Genomic DNA, 16,663 nt, shown 5'->3' on the forward strand with positions numbered 1-16,663 from the left:
ATATTAGGCTTTTCAAAACTATGTTCAAAGAAACACTAGAGGATTTGGCTCTAAACCCTTACCAGCCCTGCTTCACTCAGAACTTCTAATTACATTTCTACTTATTTTAGGAATTTATTTTAAATATAATTCTTCTGCTTTACATATTTGAAAACCACTGATCTGTAATACAGGGAAGTAAATATTTTAAATAACTTTAAAAAACCCCACACAACCCCTAGCATCACTATTCATTCATTTGTATATACTCATGCTATGCCATGTTCCTCCTTGGATGAATTGTATGTTAAAAAGAAAGTGTAAGTGCGTGGATGTGGCTGTGGAACTTGAACAAATACCACTCACTGTAACAAGAATGTGAGAGTAGGTACTGCCAAAATCTGGTTGCTAAATTCATCTATACGATGATCTTTGCAGAAAGTTATTACTACATGTGGCCAAATACTCTGCCCTCCAGATTGAAATCCTAAACACTAGTTCTCTAACAGAGAAAAGCATATTCTATTACCTGAAAACTTCTTCAAATGAACCACACAAAATTTTAAAACCGTCTAATCCACAATCACTTTAGAAGAAAGATGTCCAACTTCACTAAAAGGTATCAACAGGTACTTAAGTTTGATTTGCTTAAGTGATGAAGAAAAATTCTTTGTTGATATATTTTGCATAGTATCTAACTATGAAAAAAGTTACCATGGCAATTAAAAAATTATAAAGAATTCTTCTCCCAGGGGTGCCTGGGTGGCTCAGTCGTTAAGTGTCTGCCTTCGGCTCAGGTCATAATCCCAGGGTCCTGGGATCGAGCCCTGTATGGGGCTCCTTGCTTGGTGGGAAGCCTGCTTCTCCCTCTCCCACTCCCCCTGCTTGTGCTTGTGTTCCCTCTCTCGCTGTCTCTGTCAAATAAATAAAATCTTAAAAAAAAAAAAAATTCTTCTCCCAAAATGAACAGTGAAATTCCCAACTCACACAATTTCCTCACATTGTATGCCCATTTCCACAAAAGCCAAGTTTGCTGAGAGAAAGTGAAGAGTAGGGGAGGGAGAGAGGGAGGACATGGGTAAGAGGCAAGAACAGGAACTACAGGTACTGTGCTTACAGAGAAACTAATAAATGAGATTTCAAAAAGCAAACATACTTTTTCTCCAATTGAAGTACAACTTATTATCAAACACTTAAAAAATAAACATAAAAATGGTGATTTAAAAACTGACTCAATGGAATAATTAGAAAAATGATCTTAACACCATGCATGGATTCAAATCATTTTTAATATCCTATCTTAGAAACATTCTACACATCTTAAGATTAAAAAAATTAAGTTTCTGTTCTGATTTTTAAAAGATAGCTTTTTATGACAATATTCATAATGCTGACAGGTACATGTTAAGGCTAGTTATCATCTCCTTTTGTGACTTTTTTTAATCTTTTCCTTTCTTAAAAAAAAAAGAGTAAAAGCCAGACTCCTTTAGAGCTTTGAACTGTGTATACAGAAAATGAGAGTGCACTCTCTCTTGCTCTCAAATAAATAAAATCTTTAAAAAAATGGGGGGGAGCACCTGGGTGGCTCAGTCAGTTAAGTATCTGCCTTCGGCTCAGTCATGACCTCAGGGTCCTGGGATAGAGCCCTGCATCGGGCTCCCTGCTCAGTGGGAAGTCTGCTTCTCCCTCCCCCTCTGTTTCTCCCCACCACTCATGCGAGCTTGCGCGCGCTCTCTCTCTCTCTCTCTCTCTCAAATAAGTAAAATCTTAAAAAAAAGAAAGAAAAGAAAATGAGAGTGCAGTGAACATAATGTGCAGTCCTACAGTCAGGACACAGTTGCTCCTTCCCATTCCACCAGATATTGCACCTTTCCATCAAGGGATACCTGACCAGCCAATACTTTACCACATGCTATTCTACCTACAGCACCAAAATAACCGGTAATGGAGTTTTTTACATGACTGAGTTGCAACTCCTGATCTGCTAATTTATGCAAAATCTGTGTTGAGTTCATCAAATTGGTAATCTTTGCCCTCATTATTTTTCTAGTTATTCCATTGAGTCAGTCTTTGTGATTAGTGGTTCTCAGATCAAACAGATCATGTAGACAGACAGTACAAGTATTTGGGGAAACACTGTTTTATTACCAAAATGTTGGAAAAAAGTTATTTCATTACCTTTCAGATTTCATAAAGTACAGTGTATATAACATCTACTAAAAGACCATAAAATATTGAAATTTTCCCTCAAAGTGTAAAAAATATACTAAGCTTGTAAATTGCTGTGACTAGACTTCACTGTCATCTTAATACATTCTTGCATGTGGATACACACACACATGTGATCCATGGGATACAGATTATGGAACTGGGCAGCTTTGGCGTATATGTCCCGTGTTTTTTTTTCAGGAATAGTTGCAGTGTTTACACAGCAGCGTTACTTCTCAGGCTTTGATCGGGTGCTGTTGCTTGCTGTGTATGAAGAGAAATGTGTCAAACAAGTTTAAGGTTTAGTGTGTTCTGAAGAAGGGTGTGAAAAACAGTGTCCATGGGCTTTTAGAATGCTTTCCATTTTCAGTCCTTGTAACTCAGCCGTTTAGTACCTAAAAGCAATTCAAATAATATGAACATTATCTCCTACTAGAAGTAATATTATCAAGTCTTCATGGCACATTATGATTGTAAATGTTTCTCCATCTCAACAGTAAGTCTATGGGAGTCCCATGAAGATTCATGAAATGTCTGTAGTAACTGTTAGTCATGTTGAGTTAAGTGTAGTATGAACAAAGTATTTTATTACATAGAGTAAACAAACAGTATGTTGCCTAACAAAGCTACTGCTGTTATATTACAACATTACCTCGTTTTTATAAAATGTACCAAGATTTGAACTGATAACTTTATTTTACGTGTAAAAAAAATCAGTTTCTTTAAAAAGTAAAATGGTGATCCATATCACCTTTTAAGAATTTTAATTAGTTCTGGGAGAGAGTCCAAGATGGTGGAGAATTAGGAGACGTTAGTTTTGTCTGGCCCCAGGAATTCAGCTAGATAGCTATCAAATCATTCTGAACACCTGCAACTTAAATGGCGCTCTAAGAAAAGAACTGCTGCAATTCTACAAATAGAAAAGTGACCACTTTCTGGAAGAATGACAAGACAGAAAAACTCTCCTCAAGAAAAGAGAACAAGAGGCAGTACTGACTGTCAGGGACCTAATCCGTATGGATATAAGTAAGATGTCAGAAGTAGAGTTCAGAATAACGATTATAAAGATATTTGCTGGGCTTGAAAAAAAGCACAGGAGACACTAGAGAATCCCTTTCTAGAGAAATATAAGAACTAAAAATCATAAGTCGAAATAAAATGGAGGCTCTAACTGCTAGGATAAATGAGGCAGAAGACAGAATTAATGGAGATTAAAGAAGATGAGAAAAAGAGATAAACAACTACTGGATCATGAGGGGAGAAATCGACAGATAAGTGATACCATAAAGCGAAACAATATCAGAATAATTGGATCCCAGAAAGAGGAAAGAGAGAGAGAGAGAGAGAGAGACAGAGGGACAGAAGGTATATTGGAGCAAATTATAGCTGGTAACTTCCCTAATCTGGGGAAGGAAGCAGGCATTCAAGTCCAGAAGGCACAGAGAACCCCCCTCAAAATCAATAAAAAAGGGTCAACACCTCAACATATAATAGTGAACCTTGCAAATCTCAGAGACAAAGAGAAAATCCAGAAAGCAGCTCAGGACAAGAAGCCTGTCACCAACAAGGGTAGAAACATTAGGCTGGCAGCAGACCTATCCACAGAGACCTGGCAGACCAGAAACGACTGGCATGATATATTCAGGGTGCTAAATGAGAAAAATATACAGCCAAGAATACTTTATCCAGCAAAGCTGTCATTCAAAATAGGAGACATTAAAAGCTTCCAGGACAAATGGAAACTAAAATTTTGTGATTATTAAACAGCCCTGCAAGAAATATTAAAGGGGATCCTTTAAGTGAAGAGAGCCCAAAAGTAACATAGACCAGAAAGGAACAAAGACAATATACAGAAACAGTGGCTTTATAGGTAATACAATGGCACAAAATTCATATCTTTCAATAGTTACCCTGACTATAAATGGGCTAAATGCCCCAATCAAAAGATACAAGGTATCAGATTAGATAAAAAAGCAAGACCCATCCATATGCTGTCTGCAAGAGACTTATTTTATTTTTATTATTTAAAATTTTTTTGAAGATTTTATTTATTTATTTGACAGAGAGACAGAGAGAGAGCACAAGTAGGCAGAGCAGCAGACAGAGGGAGAGGGAGAAGCAGGCTCCCCAATGAGCAGGGAGCCCAATGTGGGGCTTGATCCTGGGATTATGACCTGAGCCAAAAGCAGATGCTTAACTGACTGAGCCACCCAAGCACCCCCAAGAGACTCATTTTAGACCCCAAGACACCTCCAGATTCAAAGTGAGGGGGTAGAAAACCATTTACCATGCTAACGGATATCAAAAGAAAGCTGGGGTAGCAATCCTTATATCAGGCAAATCAGATTTTAAACCAAAGACTGTAATAGGAGATGAGGAAGGATACTATATCATAATTAAAGGGTCCATCCAACAAGAATATCTAACAATTGTAAATATTTATGCCCCTAACATGGGAGCAGCCAATTATATAAACCAATTAATAACGAAATTAAAGAAACACATTGATGATAATAGAATAAGAGTAGGAGACTGCAACACCCCACTCACCGCAATGGACAGATCATCTAAGCAGAAGATCAATAAGGAAACAAGGGCTTTGAATGACACTCTGGACCAGATGGACTTCACAGATATATTCAGAGCATTCCATCCTAAAGGAACAGAATATACATTCTTCTCGAGTGCATATGGAACATTCTCCAGAATAGACCACATACTAGGTCACAAATCAGGCCTCAATCAGTACCAAAAGATTTGGATCATTCCCTGCATATTTTCAGACCACAATGCTTTGAAAGTTGAACTCAACCACAAGAGGAAATTTGGAAGGAACTCAAATACATGGAGGTTAAAGAGCATCCTACTAAGGAATGAATGGGTCAACCAGAAAATTAAAGAATTAAAAAAAAATTCATGGAAACAAATGAAAATGAAAACACAACTGTTCAAAACCTTTGGGATGCAGTAAAGGCAATCCTAAGAAGGAAGTATATAGCAATACAAGCCTTTCTCAAGAAACAAGAAAGGTCTCAAATTCACAACCTAACCTTACACCTAAAGGAGCTGGAGAAAGAACAGCAGATAGTCTAAAGTCAGCAGGAGAAGAGAATTAAAAAAGATTAGAGCAGAAATCAATGAAATAGAAACCAAAAGAACAGTAGAACAGATCAAGAGATCAACTAGGAAATGGTTCTTTGAAAGAATTAGTAAGACTGATAAACCTCTGGCCAGACTTATCAAAAAGAAAAGAGAAAGGACCCAAATAAATAAAATCATTAATGAAAGAGATCACAACTAACACTGAAGAAATACAAACAATTATAAGAATATATCATGAGCAACTATATGCCAACAAATTAGGCAATCTCAAAGAAATGGATGTATCCATGGAGATGTACGAACTGCCAAAACTGAAACAGGCAGAAACAGCAAACCTGAACAGACCCATAACCAGCAAGGAAATTGAAACAGTAATCAAAAATCTCCCAACAAACCAGAGTCTAGGACCAGAGAGCTTCCCAGGGGAATTCTACCAAACATGTAAAGAAGAATTAACACCTATTCTTCTGAAGCTGTTTCAAAAAAAGAAACGGACTGAATGATGTATAGAGCTACTGAATCACTATGCTGTACACCTGAAACCAATGTAATACTGTTACATTGTGTGTCAACTATACTTCAATTAAAAAAAAGGAAATAACAAAAAGAAATGGAAGGAAAACTTTTTCTTTTTTTTAAAGATTTTATTTATTTATTTATTTGACAGAGAGAGAGACAGTGAGAGCAGGAACACAAGCAGGGGGAGTGTGAGAGGGAGAAGCAGGCTTCCCACTGAGCAGGGAGCCTGATGTGGGACTGGATCCCAGGAACCTGGGATCATGAACTGAGTAAAGGCAGACACCCAACCGACTGAGCCACTCAGGTGTCCCGGAAGGAAAACTTCTAAACTCTTTCTATGAGGCCAGCATTACCTTGATCCCAAAGCCAGACAAAGACCCCACAAAGAAGAATTACAGACCTATATCCCTGATGAACATGGATGCAAAAATGCTCACCAAGATACTGGCCAAAGGGTTCCAACAGTACATTAAAAGGATTATTCACCATGACCAAGTGGAATTTATCCCTGGGCTGCAAGGGTGGTTCAACATCCAAAGTCAATCAATGTAATATACTACATAAATAAAAGAACAGACAAGAACCATATAATCCTCTCAATAGATAAAGAAAAAGCATCTGACAAAGTATAGCATCCTTTTTTTTTTTTTAAAGATTTTATTTATTTATTTGATAGAGAGAGACACAGCGAGAGAGGGAACACGAGCAGGGGGAGCAGGAGAGGGAGAAGCAGGCCCCCCGCGGAGCTGGGAGCCCGATGCGGGGCTCGATCCAGGACCCTGGGATTATGACCTGAGCCGAAGGCAAATGCTTAACCATCTGAGCCACCCAGGCGCCCCTACCTCTGAAACTATTAATACACTATATGTTAATTAATTGAATTTAAATAAAAAATAAAGTAAAATAAAAAAAGAATTTTAATTAGTTCTGACATATCTATATCACTCATCAGCTAAAACATAGGAACCATTTGTCTTGAAATAATAATTACTGAATTTAGGAGCTAAATATTAACATGGAAAAAAGTGCTTTCAAAATATGAAGTATCTCATGTGAGTCTTACAACAGCCCTATGAGGTAGATAAAATGGTATTACTTGTCATTTATAAAATGGAAGCTCAGAGAAATGGACTTGCCTGAGGAATGAGGGTACTCCAGTGATTTCTCTTTATGCAAGGAAAAAGGTGGTATTTTGGCTATAAAGTAAGCCACAATATTGTTCCAAGAATATAAACAAACAAACAAACAAAAAGCCCTAATTTTCACCACAGCAATTAAGTCAATAACAAACACATTTCACAAGGGAGATTCACTGAAAAATATTTGGAAAGCTACTTACTACTCCAATGTGGCAAAGTAAAACTGAACTTTGAGGGTTGATATCAAGTGCTTTCTGGAAATGCATTTCTGCAAGGCTGAATTTTTCTTGCTTGTAATAAATCATTCCTAAACCATACCTGAAAGTATAAAATAAAGTATAATTTTAGGGATATGAACTTTTGGCTGGTAATTTAGTTCAACTAATAAAAGGGTATGTTATGGAATCTGGCATTTTAATAAACTAGGAGAAATACTGGTGGTCTCAGAGAGGCAAAAACTATCAATCATGATAAGAAAATCATCAAAGCATTTCATTTTTTAAAAAATTTTTTTCATCAAAGCATTTTAGACAAATCACTTTTATAAGTAAAAACAATAAATCAAATCAATCAAATAGAACTTTGACAATAGGGAAAAAAGAAACTACATCCTTAAATCCATCATTACAATCTAGATTTAACAGCTCATTTTTACTGAGTGGCTAATTATGTGTGTGCCAATAACTTTGTTAAACTCTTTATGTGAATTATCTCATTTAATCCTAGGAGGAAACGAGATAGGTATTTTTTTTAAAGATTTTATTTATTTATTTGACAGAGAGAGACACAGCAAGAGAGGGAGCACAAGCAGTGGGAGTGGCAGAGGCAGAAGCAGGCTTCCCGTGGAGCAGGGAGCCTGATGCGGGGCTCAATCCCAGGACCCTGGGACCATGACCCAAGCTGAGATAGGTATTGTTATCACTCACATTTCAAATAAGGAAAATGAGTTTAGAGAAGTTAAATAACATGACCAAAATTATACAGCTAATAAGGATTATAAGCAGATCCTTCCTTTATGATTCTAAACCCTAAACTCTTAACAATGCTATTTCTATATTATTGGTGCAAATGCATATATATCATAATTACATATACATAGTGTCACGTTCTGCTTCCCCTCTCCTCACTATATCAAAACATACTCCTACAGACTTAAAAATTATAAATTTTATTTTATTTTTTTAAGATTTTATTTATTTATTTGACAGAGACAGAGATAGCGAGAGAGGGAATGCAGGCAGAGGGAGTGGGAGAGGGAGAAGCGGGCTTCCCGTGGAGCAGGCAGCCCGATGCGGGGCTCGATCCCAGGACCCTGGGATCATGACCTGAGCCAAAGGCAGACGTTTAATGACTGAGCCACCCAGGCACCCCCAAAAGTATAAATTTTAAAGGCTATGTAAAAGCATATTAACTTGATATACAGGTATTTCTTCTGAATTTTCAAAACATCAAATGAACATAATGTGACTGATTTACATTAAGGAGACCTCTTTTGGCTATAACTAGATAATGACAATGGGGAATAAACACCAAATGAATGAATAAGAAGAAAGCACAATATATCTTCTTATATTTGGGGCAAAGAAAAGGTATAAAAAGCTCTGTGCTAATAATGGTGATGGTGGAACAACAAAAGAAAGACTACTCTGGATTTGGAATAATAAATTTTAAGTTTAGATACTTTAAGTTAGATACTTAAAATTACCTAAATTCCTTATTTTTATAACAATTTTTGATATGGTAAGGTTTAAGAATGCAACTATTATAATATAGGACATACCCAAACGTTTAAAAAACAACACAAGTCCTATTGAAAACTGAGTTCTTAAAATATTACAGAGTACTTTATGTGAAGAGAAGGCAGTATCAGCAAGCTGGACTGTTTAATATGTCAGCAGAAGCCAGCATTTGTCAGGACATCTTTTAGGTAATGTAACTACTTAGAAATGAGATATAATCCATTAAAAAACATATATACACAGATCAAAAAAATATGTTTTAATAATACAGGGATTCAGATTTAGTGACAGAATGAAAATTCAATTGCTATAATGACTACCTAAAAAGATAAAAATAAAACCATGTCTGACATAAAAACTGTAGCAGAGTTATGATATCAGAATTACAATTCTTGATATGTAAAACTATTAAGTCAGTCAAGAAAAATACAATAAAATGTCAGCAGTAGATACAGTGTTGAGGCAGAAGTAAGAACAAACTTTTTAATGCCTTCTTCATTTGTTAACTATATGAGCCAGGTAACTTCCTCAATAGAGACATTACTTAATAAACTGGAACACTGAGTTCTACATAAAGCTAATGAACTAGACTGGTATTTAATAAACCAGAACACTGTAAAGAGCAACAACTAGTGGATAGTTCTCAATGTTTATTTTCTACTACCCAATAGGTGATTATACTAGTCCTCTCCACTTTCCCAACCATATTGTATACGAATCACTGTTTCACTGTTCTAAGAAAAAGAAACAAATCAAATAACAAAATCAATTATTTTCAAAAGCTTGGTAGGAGAAAAGGTTGAAACTGTTGAGTATAAGGATCTAGTATTTGATTATTAGTTAACTTAAGAGTTTGTTAAAGGTACATATTTCATGTAAAAAAAAGTTTTGGTTACAACTTATCCAACCAGTATGTACTACTCTTAAGTATTAGTAACCAAATTCATGACAATAAAGAGATATCTAACAAAAAAAATTACTGAATATCAGTCCCATCAGTAAGACATCATCTTTCCACTTCATTAGCACTTACCATGCATTATAATGTCTTGGATTGACTCTGATAGCATTTCGAAAACAAGCTAATGCTTTGTCTAATTCCTCAGTTAATACAAACTCATGCCCTAATAGCGTATAGGCATAAGCATAATTTGGATCAACCTGGATGGCTCTCTGGAAGAATTTAATTGCAATATCATGTTCCCGCTGCAAACTGAAACAGTTCCCTGCAGCACACCAGGCCTTAAAAAAAGATGGAAACAAAAACCAAATATATAATTAAAATTTTGTTTCAATTTTTCTAACAAAACCAAATTTATGACTAAAATCAAGACTCAGAACTCACTGAGAACAGAAAAACAAAAACTGAAGTTATCTTTTTTTAAAATTTGAGAGAGAAAGAGAGAGAGCATGAGAACATGGGGGAGGGGCGGAGGAAGAGGGAGAGGGAGAAGGAATCTGGAGCAGACTTAGCACTGAGCCTGGAGCCTGTCGGGGGCTCGATCTCACAGCTCTGAGCCCTAAGTTCAGGACCTAAGCCGAAACCAAGAGTTAGATGCTCAACCGACTGTGCCACCTAGCACCCCCCTGAAGTTTTAATAGATACAGTTGATCCTCATTGTTCGTGATTTCATATTGGTGTATTTGTCTACTTGTAAAAATTTATAGTATTTGTAAAACCAAACTCTACACTGGAGTGCTTTAGTGGTCACCCAACATATGAGTTGTCCAACAGGTACGGTCCCAGTTGAGGTAAAAAAAAAAAAAAGGTGACTCTATGCCTCCTTGTTTCATCTCTCACATAGAGATGACCAAAGGATAGAGAGTGTAGGGGAAAGTACAGTGCAGGGCAAGAAGTTCTGGCTCTGGGGCCAGGTGGACAGAGATTGAATCCTAAATAAGGTACCTGTTGTAGGGTAGCCTCAGGCAAATCACCTTAACACTTCTGAATAGCATTTTCTCTTTTATATAAAATAAAGATAATAAAATCTACCAGGATGGGTTGTTTTTAGGATGTGTGTGTGTACACATTTCCCCCAAATAAAACGATCCAGTCTTTGCTAATAATAGTGTTTACAGAAACTAGAACATAACTACCAAGAATAATGAGAATTGACTGTTTTTAATTTAATTCTAAGATTAGATATGTTATACAAGTACCACTAACTATTCTTGAGATGCAATGAAATAACAATTCTTACAGGACTGGAGTATGCAAATGAATTGTGCCTATAAAATGACAATAAAAAAAGCACTATTTTACTCTAATTTAAAATTAGCGCTTTTTGGGCGCCTGGGTGGCTCAGTTGGTTAAGCGACTGCCTTCGGCTCAGGTCATGATTCTGGAGTCCCAGGATCGAGTCCCGCATCGGGCTCCCTGCTCAGCGGGGAGTCTGCTTCTCCCTCTGACCCTCCCCCCTTCTCATGTGCTCTCTCTCTCTCTCATTCTCGCTCTCAGATAAATAAATAAAAATCTTAAAAAAAGAAAAAGAAAAAAGAAAATAAAATAAAATTAGCATTTTCCAATCTACATAATTTCTGCTTAATGAACACTAATCCCGCTGGCAACAGCAATTTTTTTTAAAAATATTTATTTATTTCAGTGAGATCGACAGAGAACGCGCACACATGAGTGTGGGCAGTGGGGAGGGCGAGGGAGAGAGAAACCAAGCAGACTCTGCACTGAGCACGGAGCCTGACACAGGGCTCGATCTCACAACCCTGAGATCAGACCTGAGCTGAAACCAAGAGTTGGATGCGGAACTGACTGTGCCACCCAGATGCCCCAACATCAGCAATTATAATATAGCCAAATCTTGATTAATCTTGAATAAAATATATGCTTATGAATCTGCACCACATATTCTAGGACTTTTCTCTTCTCTGAGTCCCTCTCTGCCTGTAGAAAAGGGTGAAAAAGTGTGGATGATGCTAAATGGTGTTTGAATTACTTGCTTCATCCCCACGTGGCAAGGGTGATCAGAAGACAACTACATAAGCAAAGTGTTTCAGTTATCATACCTCTGGTGAATTTTTATCCATGTCTGTTAAGTCTTTTGAAAGAACTGAAAGAGCAACATCTTTTTGAAGATGCCAAAGTGTTGTAGAGTAGATCTCCATGCCTTCAACTCTGTAATTCTCAATCCTTCTAACCTCTGAGAATATTCTTTCAGCCTGAAATAAAAAAACTAGTTAATGGGAAAATAAGTTGATACAATTCACATATATGCAGGGAGAGCACTGGGCACTATTCTCATGGGACCTAAATGCTGCCTTGTTTTACAGTGTTTATGTGAATTAGTAATAACATAGGGTCGCAATGAACAATGTTCCACAATAGGTCAAATATTGAGGTAATCAAATTCACACTTAACCTAGGTATACACAAGTCATGGTAAGAGCATTAACTGTGAAAAGAAAACCTACGTTTCCAGCAAAATGACAGAGGAGAAATCTACACAAAGTTACAATTTATAAAGGCCAAGTCAATTATTTTATTCTCAAAAAATACATTTCCAAGTTTTCTTAATGGCTTTATAGAATAACTCAGGAAAAGTGAGAGAATAATGATTTCTGTAACACAAAACTACTTGTGCACTGACTTTTATTAAGAGGTTGAGCTAAAAACTTTAGGGGAAAAACAGGTTCAGTTGGCTACCAATGCTATGGCATGTTGAACACTGAGCATACCCACGGATGTCATACCTGCGGGGGAACTGTAGCTCCAGCCTAGTGATTCTCTTTTCCTTTGCAGCACTAACCTGACTTTAGGGTCCCTCCTCCGCTACTTTTTTCCTCCCCTCACTCACAGCTCCCAGAATGGTTTCTCTCACCTTGAGGCTTTGGATTTTATTTATTTTATTTTTTAAAAGATTTTATTTATTTGACAGAGAGAGACACAGTGAGAGAGGGAACACAAGCAGGGGGAGAGAGAGAGGGAGAAGCAGACCTCCTGCGGAGCCGGGAGCCCGATGCAGGGCTCGATCCCAGGACCCCAGGATCATGACCTGAGCCGAAGGCAGACGCTTAACAACTGAGCCATCCAGGTGCCCAAGGCTTTGGGTTTTATAAAACCAATTAGCAGTTCCCTAGTTTATTAATTCAAAAGTTCAAAATTCTGAAAGTCAAGTTTAGTTTTGAATAAAAAATATGTGGACAGTTCTTAATGAAATGAAGATGGTGGAAAATAAAGAAACAGCATTTATAAAACTAGGAACTCTAAGAAATGGCCATATATTATCTAGGATTAGCTTAATGATTTTTAACTTCTCTGAAATCCCTTAAAAGTTATAGGTAAGTTTTTCCAATACGCATTGGTTATAAGACAGACCTAACCACAAGTCAAATATGGGTTTTGGAAATCTTTTGGTTTCAAATTTTTCAGGATCTATTGCTTCCTCTGAAAAGTGACTGTGGCAGAGACAAAAAGAAAAATGAAAAAAACTCATGAAATTAAGTAAATTAAGTTGAAACAAAGGCTTCTCTTTAGTTAAGTATCTGGGACACTGCTCTATAATTAGAGGGAAACAATAAAAATTATGTATTTTAAAGTACCTGTGAAATAATAAATTAGAAATAATTTTGAAAGGGGCTTGCCAAACACAGCTTTTGCCTATGTATCAGTAAAGGATCATTATCCAAACATGGAATTTCTAGCAATGAATAAGGCTAATCTGTCTACAGCAACACTTCTTTCTTTACCATACAGTAATACATGAGTTGGTATCTTCTGTATTTATTCTCTACGTAGAATACACTTCACCCCAGATCTCTGCATGGCTCATGAAGGAGTCACCTCCTTTCTCTGAGCATACCTTCTGGCAAATAGCTCCATATATCATTGTCCTGCAATCCCCTTATCATGCTTCATTTTTTTCTTCCTATGACCTATTGCTACCTGTCCTTGTACATGTATTGGATTACAATCTATCTCTCTTACTAGAATGCAAGCTCTATAAAGGCAAGCAATTATCTGTCTAGCTGTATTACAGAGTCTAGAAGAGAATCTAAGACATAACATGCACTGAATAAATGAACTGAAAGTAAACAGGACAAAAAAGTAACTTTATTATAAACTTCAAATAATTTATTTTAGAGAAATTTTATTAATATATATATTTTTTAAAGTTTTAAACAATTTTTTTAAGTTTAGGGGTGGGGAGAGAAAATGCTTGGAAGGTAAACTGGGTAGAAAATTAATTAATTAAATATTTTATTTATTTATTTGACAGAGAGAGAGAGAATAAGCAGGGAGAGCAGCAGGCAGAGGGAGAGGAAGAAGCAGACTCTGCTGCGCAGAGAGCCCGACATGGGGCTCGATCCCAGGACCCTGGGATCATGACCTGAGCTGAAGGCAGACGCTTAACCGACAGAGCCACCCAGCCATTGAGCTGTGGGTAGGAAATTTAAATTGGAAATTAGAATTTTCTTTGGCTTTGTGTTTATAATCTCCTTTTCTGGTATAAACAGATAACTTAAGCAACGAATGTAATTAAAACTAAAGGATAAAAGTCTTGAGGACATTATGTCCTCCATTATATACAGTTTTCTTCATAGTATTTTTCAAGATTATAAAACATATGAAATGTCAAAAATTCAGCCCAGTAGGAACTCTGCATATAGTAGAAAAATTTTTTATTATAAACACCTATTACATGGTAATATATATTTTCAGATCCAACGGGGTAGGGTATAAATATTTCACATAAGAATATATTTCCATAAGAATATATGGATGTGGGTGCCTGGATGGCTCAGTTGGTTAAGTGTCCAACTCTTGATTTCAGCTCAGGTCATGATCTCAGGGTCTTGAGATTGAGGCCTGTGTAGGGCTCTGCACTTGGCACAGAGTCTGCCTCGGATTCCCTCTTTCCCTCTCCTTCTGCCCCTCCCCCTGCTTGAGATCTCTTGCTCTAAAATAAATAAAATCTTAAAAAAAAAAAAAGATTATATGTGGGCGCCTGGGTGGCTCAGATGGTTAAGCATCTGCCTTCGGCTCAAGGTCATGATCCCAGGGTCCTGGGATCGAGTCCTGCATTGGGCTCCCTGCTCCTTGGGAGCCTGCTTCTCCCTCTGCCGCGCTCTCTCTCTCTCTCTCTCTCTCTGTCTTTCATGAATAAATAAATAAAATCTTAAAAAAAAACAAAAACAAGAATATATGGATGACTTGAATACTCTACAAATCTATCTCAAGCAATCTCCCCAAATTTAAACTACTCACCCTTTAACACAAGAAAAAATTGTCTATTTATATATTAAAATGCTCAGAAAATAAAGACATTACATAATAAATATTGACCTTTTTTTTTTTTAATTTTAAACAGCTGCACACCCAGTGTGGAGCCCAAGGTGGGACTTGAACTCACAACCCTGAGATCAAGACCTGAGCTGAGATCAAGAGTCAGATGCTTAACCAAGCCACCCTTGTGCCCCTAAATATTGACCTGTTAGATCTAGCTGTCTCAAGCACAGGCATTTTAACTAGCTCTAAAAAGGCATGTAAACAGTTTTCTATACTTACTTGCATGTACTCTGAAAGTTCAAAATAGGCCCTTCCAATTTGGCACAGTACCCAACCAGTATTGTAGTGGTGAGAAGGTAGGTGGCTCAAGATATTTATAGCTTCTTTGCAGTTGTATGAGCACAAAGCTAAATAACCTTTCCCCATTTCACGAAGAAGGCTCATCAAACCTTCTAGGAGAAAACAATATAGTAAACAAAGGAGGAAAACAAAATAAAACAGTTTGGTTTTCTAGAAAGGCTAGTACAAAATAATTTATTAAAAATTCCAACATCTATCTAGAAAAAATGGAAGGTACTTTAATGAACATTAAAAAACTTACTTAAAATAAGTGAATAAAATAAAATAAAGAAGATATTAAGCGTTTAAAACAGACCTGCTGCTGCTTTCTGTAGATTAAATGCCTGGATCTGAGGTGTGATTGTGGAGATTTTCCCTTCTGAAATGATGGAAGAGTCCAATTTTGTAATTTCCAGGCTATCATTTATGTTGGGTTGAGTTATTCCTCCTTTATTAGTTTTACTTTTAGTTTTTCTGTTTGGGATTTTAGGTGGAAACTTCATTTTTAACTTTTTGCTATTCTCCTGTAAAAAGGAGGAAAATTCCACACTTGTTAAATGCATGTATTTTAGACTTCCCAATTCTTTCTCAAGTATTAGTCACAAAATAAATATATAGTTTTGACTGGTCTAAATTTTTCTCAGAAAAAATTTATAATAAAAATTTTCAAAGTCATTTAATTTTAAATGTAACAATTCTGAAAATAAATTGTATCAATGAACTAGTGTGCAAGGTAAATCAGTATTAAGTGTTTGTTGCTCTTTTCTGAAAGTGTATAACTTTCATTATTTAAAAATAAGAAAATAAATGGATGCAGTATTACCTGTCTCAGAGCATTATAACTGATAAGTTATAAAACTGTTGAATTGTTCATGTCAAAGTTAAAAATTATCCATAATATTTGTCAATGGACCAACAAAATTTACCAAGGGCATAATGAGGTCCTTGTACAAAGAAATGTGCAAAAAAAACACAGGAAATTTATCCTTCCCCTAATTTTCCTAGTGAGAATATCTGACATAGCCACAGGACATCATCAAATCCAGGAGACTGAATTGGTTCAATACTATCAACTAAATTACACATCTTATTTGGATTTCATCAGTTTTTACATATACTTTTTTTTTTTGACATGATAGTTCTATGAAATTTTATCACATGTATGCTTCATGTAATCAACCACCACAATAAGGATATAGGACTGTCTGACCACTACACAAAAAAATTCCTTTGTGCTATGCTCTAGTAGTCATATCTTCCCCCAAGTCCTAACTCCTAATAACCACTGATCTGTCTCCCATCACAATTTTGTCCTTTGAACAATGTTTTATAATATTTATTAAAGAACCAAGAAAATTTATAAATGTTATAGACAGCTTTATAAATTACAAAAACAT

General features: G+C 36.3%; 1 protein-coding gene across 9 annotated transcripts in view; it reads right to left on the reverse strand.

Annotated features, from left to right (window-relative positions):
• The window catches only part of CDC27 (cell division cycle 27), a 73,686-nt gene that overhangs the window by 12,592 nt on the left and 44,431 nt on the right, over positions 1-16,663 (reverse strand). For 6 of the 9 annotated variants that reach the window (XM_027625170.2, XM_027625165.2, XM_027625168.2 and 3 more), the window contains exons 11-15: positions 15,583-15,790; positions 15,207-15,379; positions 11,708-11,860; positions 9,720-9,928; positions 7,148-7,265 (exon numbers count right to left, since the gene is read on the reverse strand). In XM_027625170.2, coding sequence (XP_027480971.1) covers positions 7,148-7,265; positions 9,720-9,928; positions 11,708-11,860; positions 15,207-15,379; positions 15,583-15,790 — 861 coding nt within the window. The remainder of the gene's footprint in view (positions 1-7,147; positions 7,266-9,719; positions 9,929-11,707; positions 11,861-15,206; positions 15,380-15,582; positions 15,791-16,663) is intronic. The other 3 variants (XM_027625171.2, XM_027625166.2, XM_027625164.2) reach the window with 1 other exon arrangement.

This window comes from Zalophus californianus, chromosome 16 (assembly GCF_009762305.2).
Source record: "Zalophus californianus isolate mZalCal1 chromosome 16, mZalCal1.pri.v2, whole genome shotgun sequence".
NCBI lineage: Eukaryota > Metazoa > Chordata > Mammalia > Carnivora > Otariidae > Zalophus > Zalophus californianus.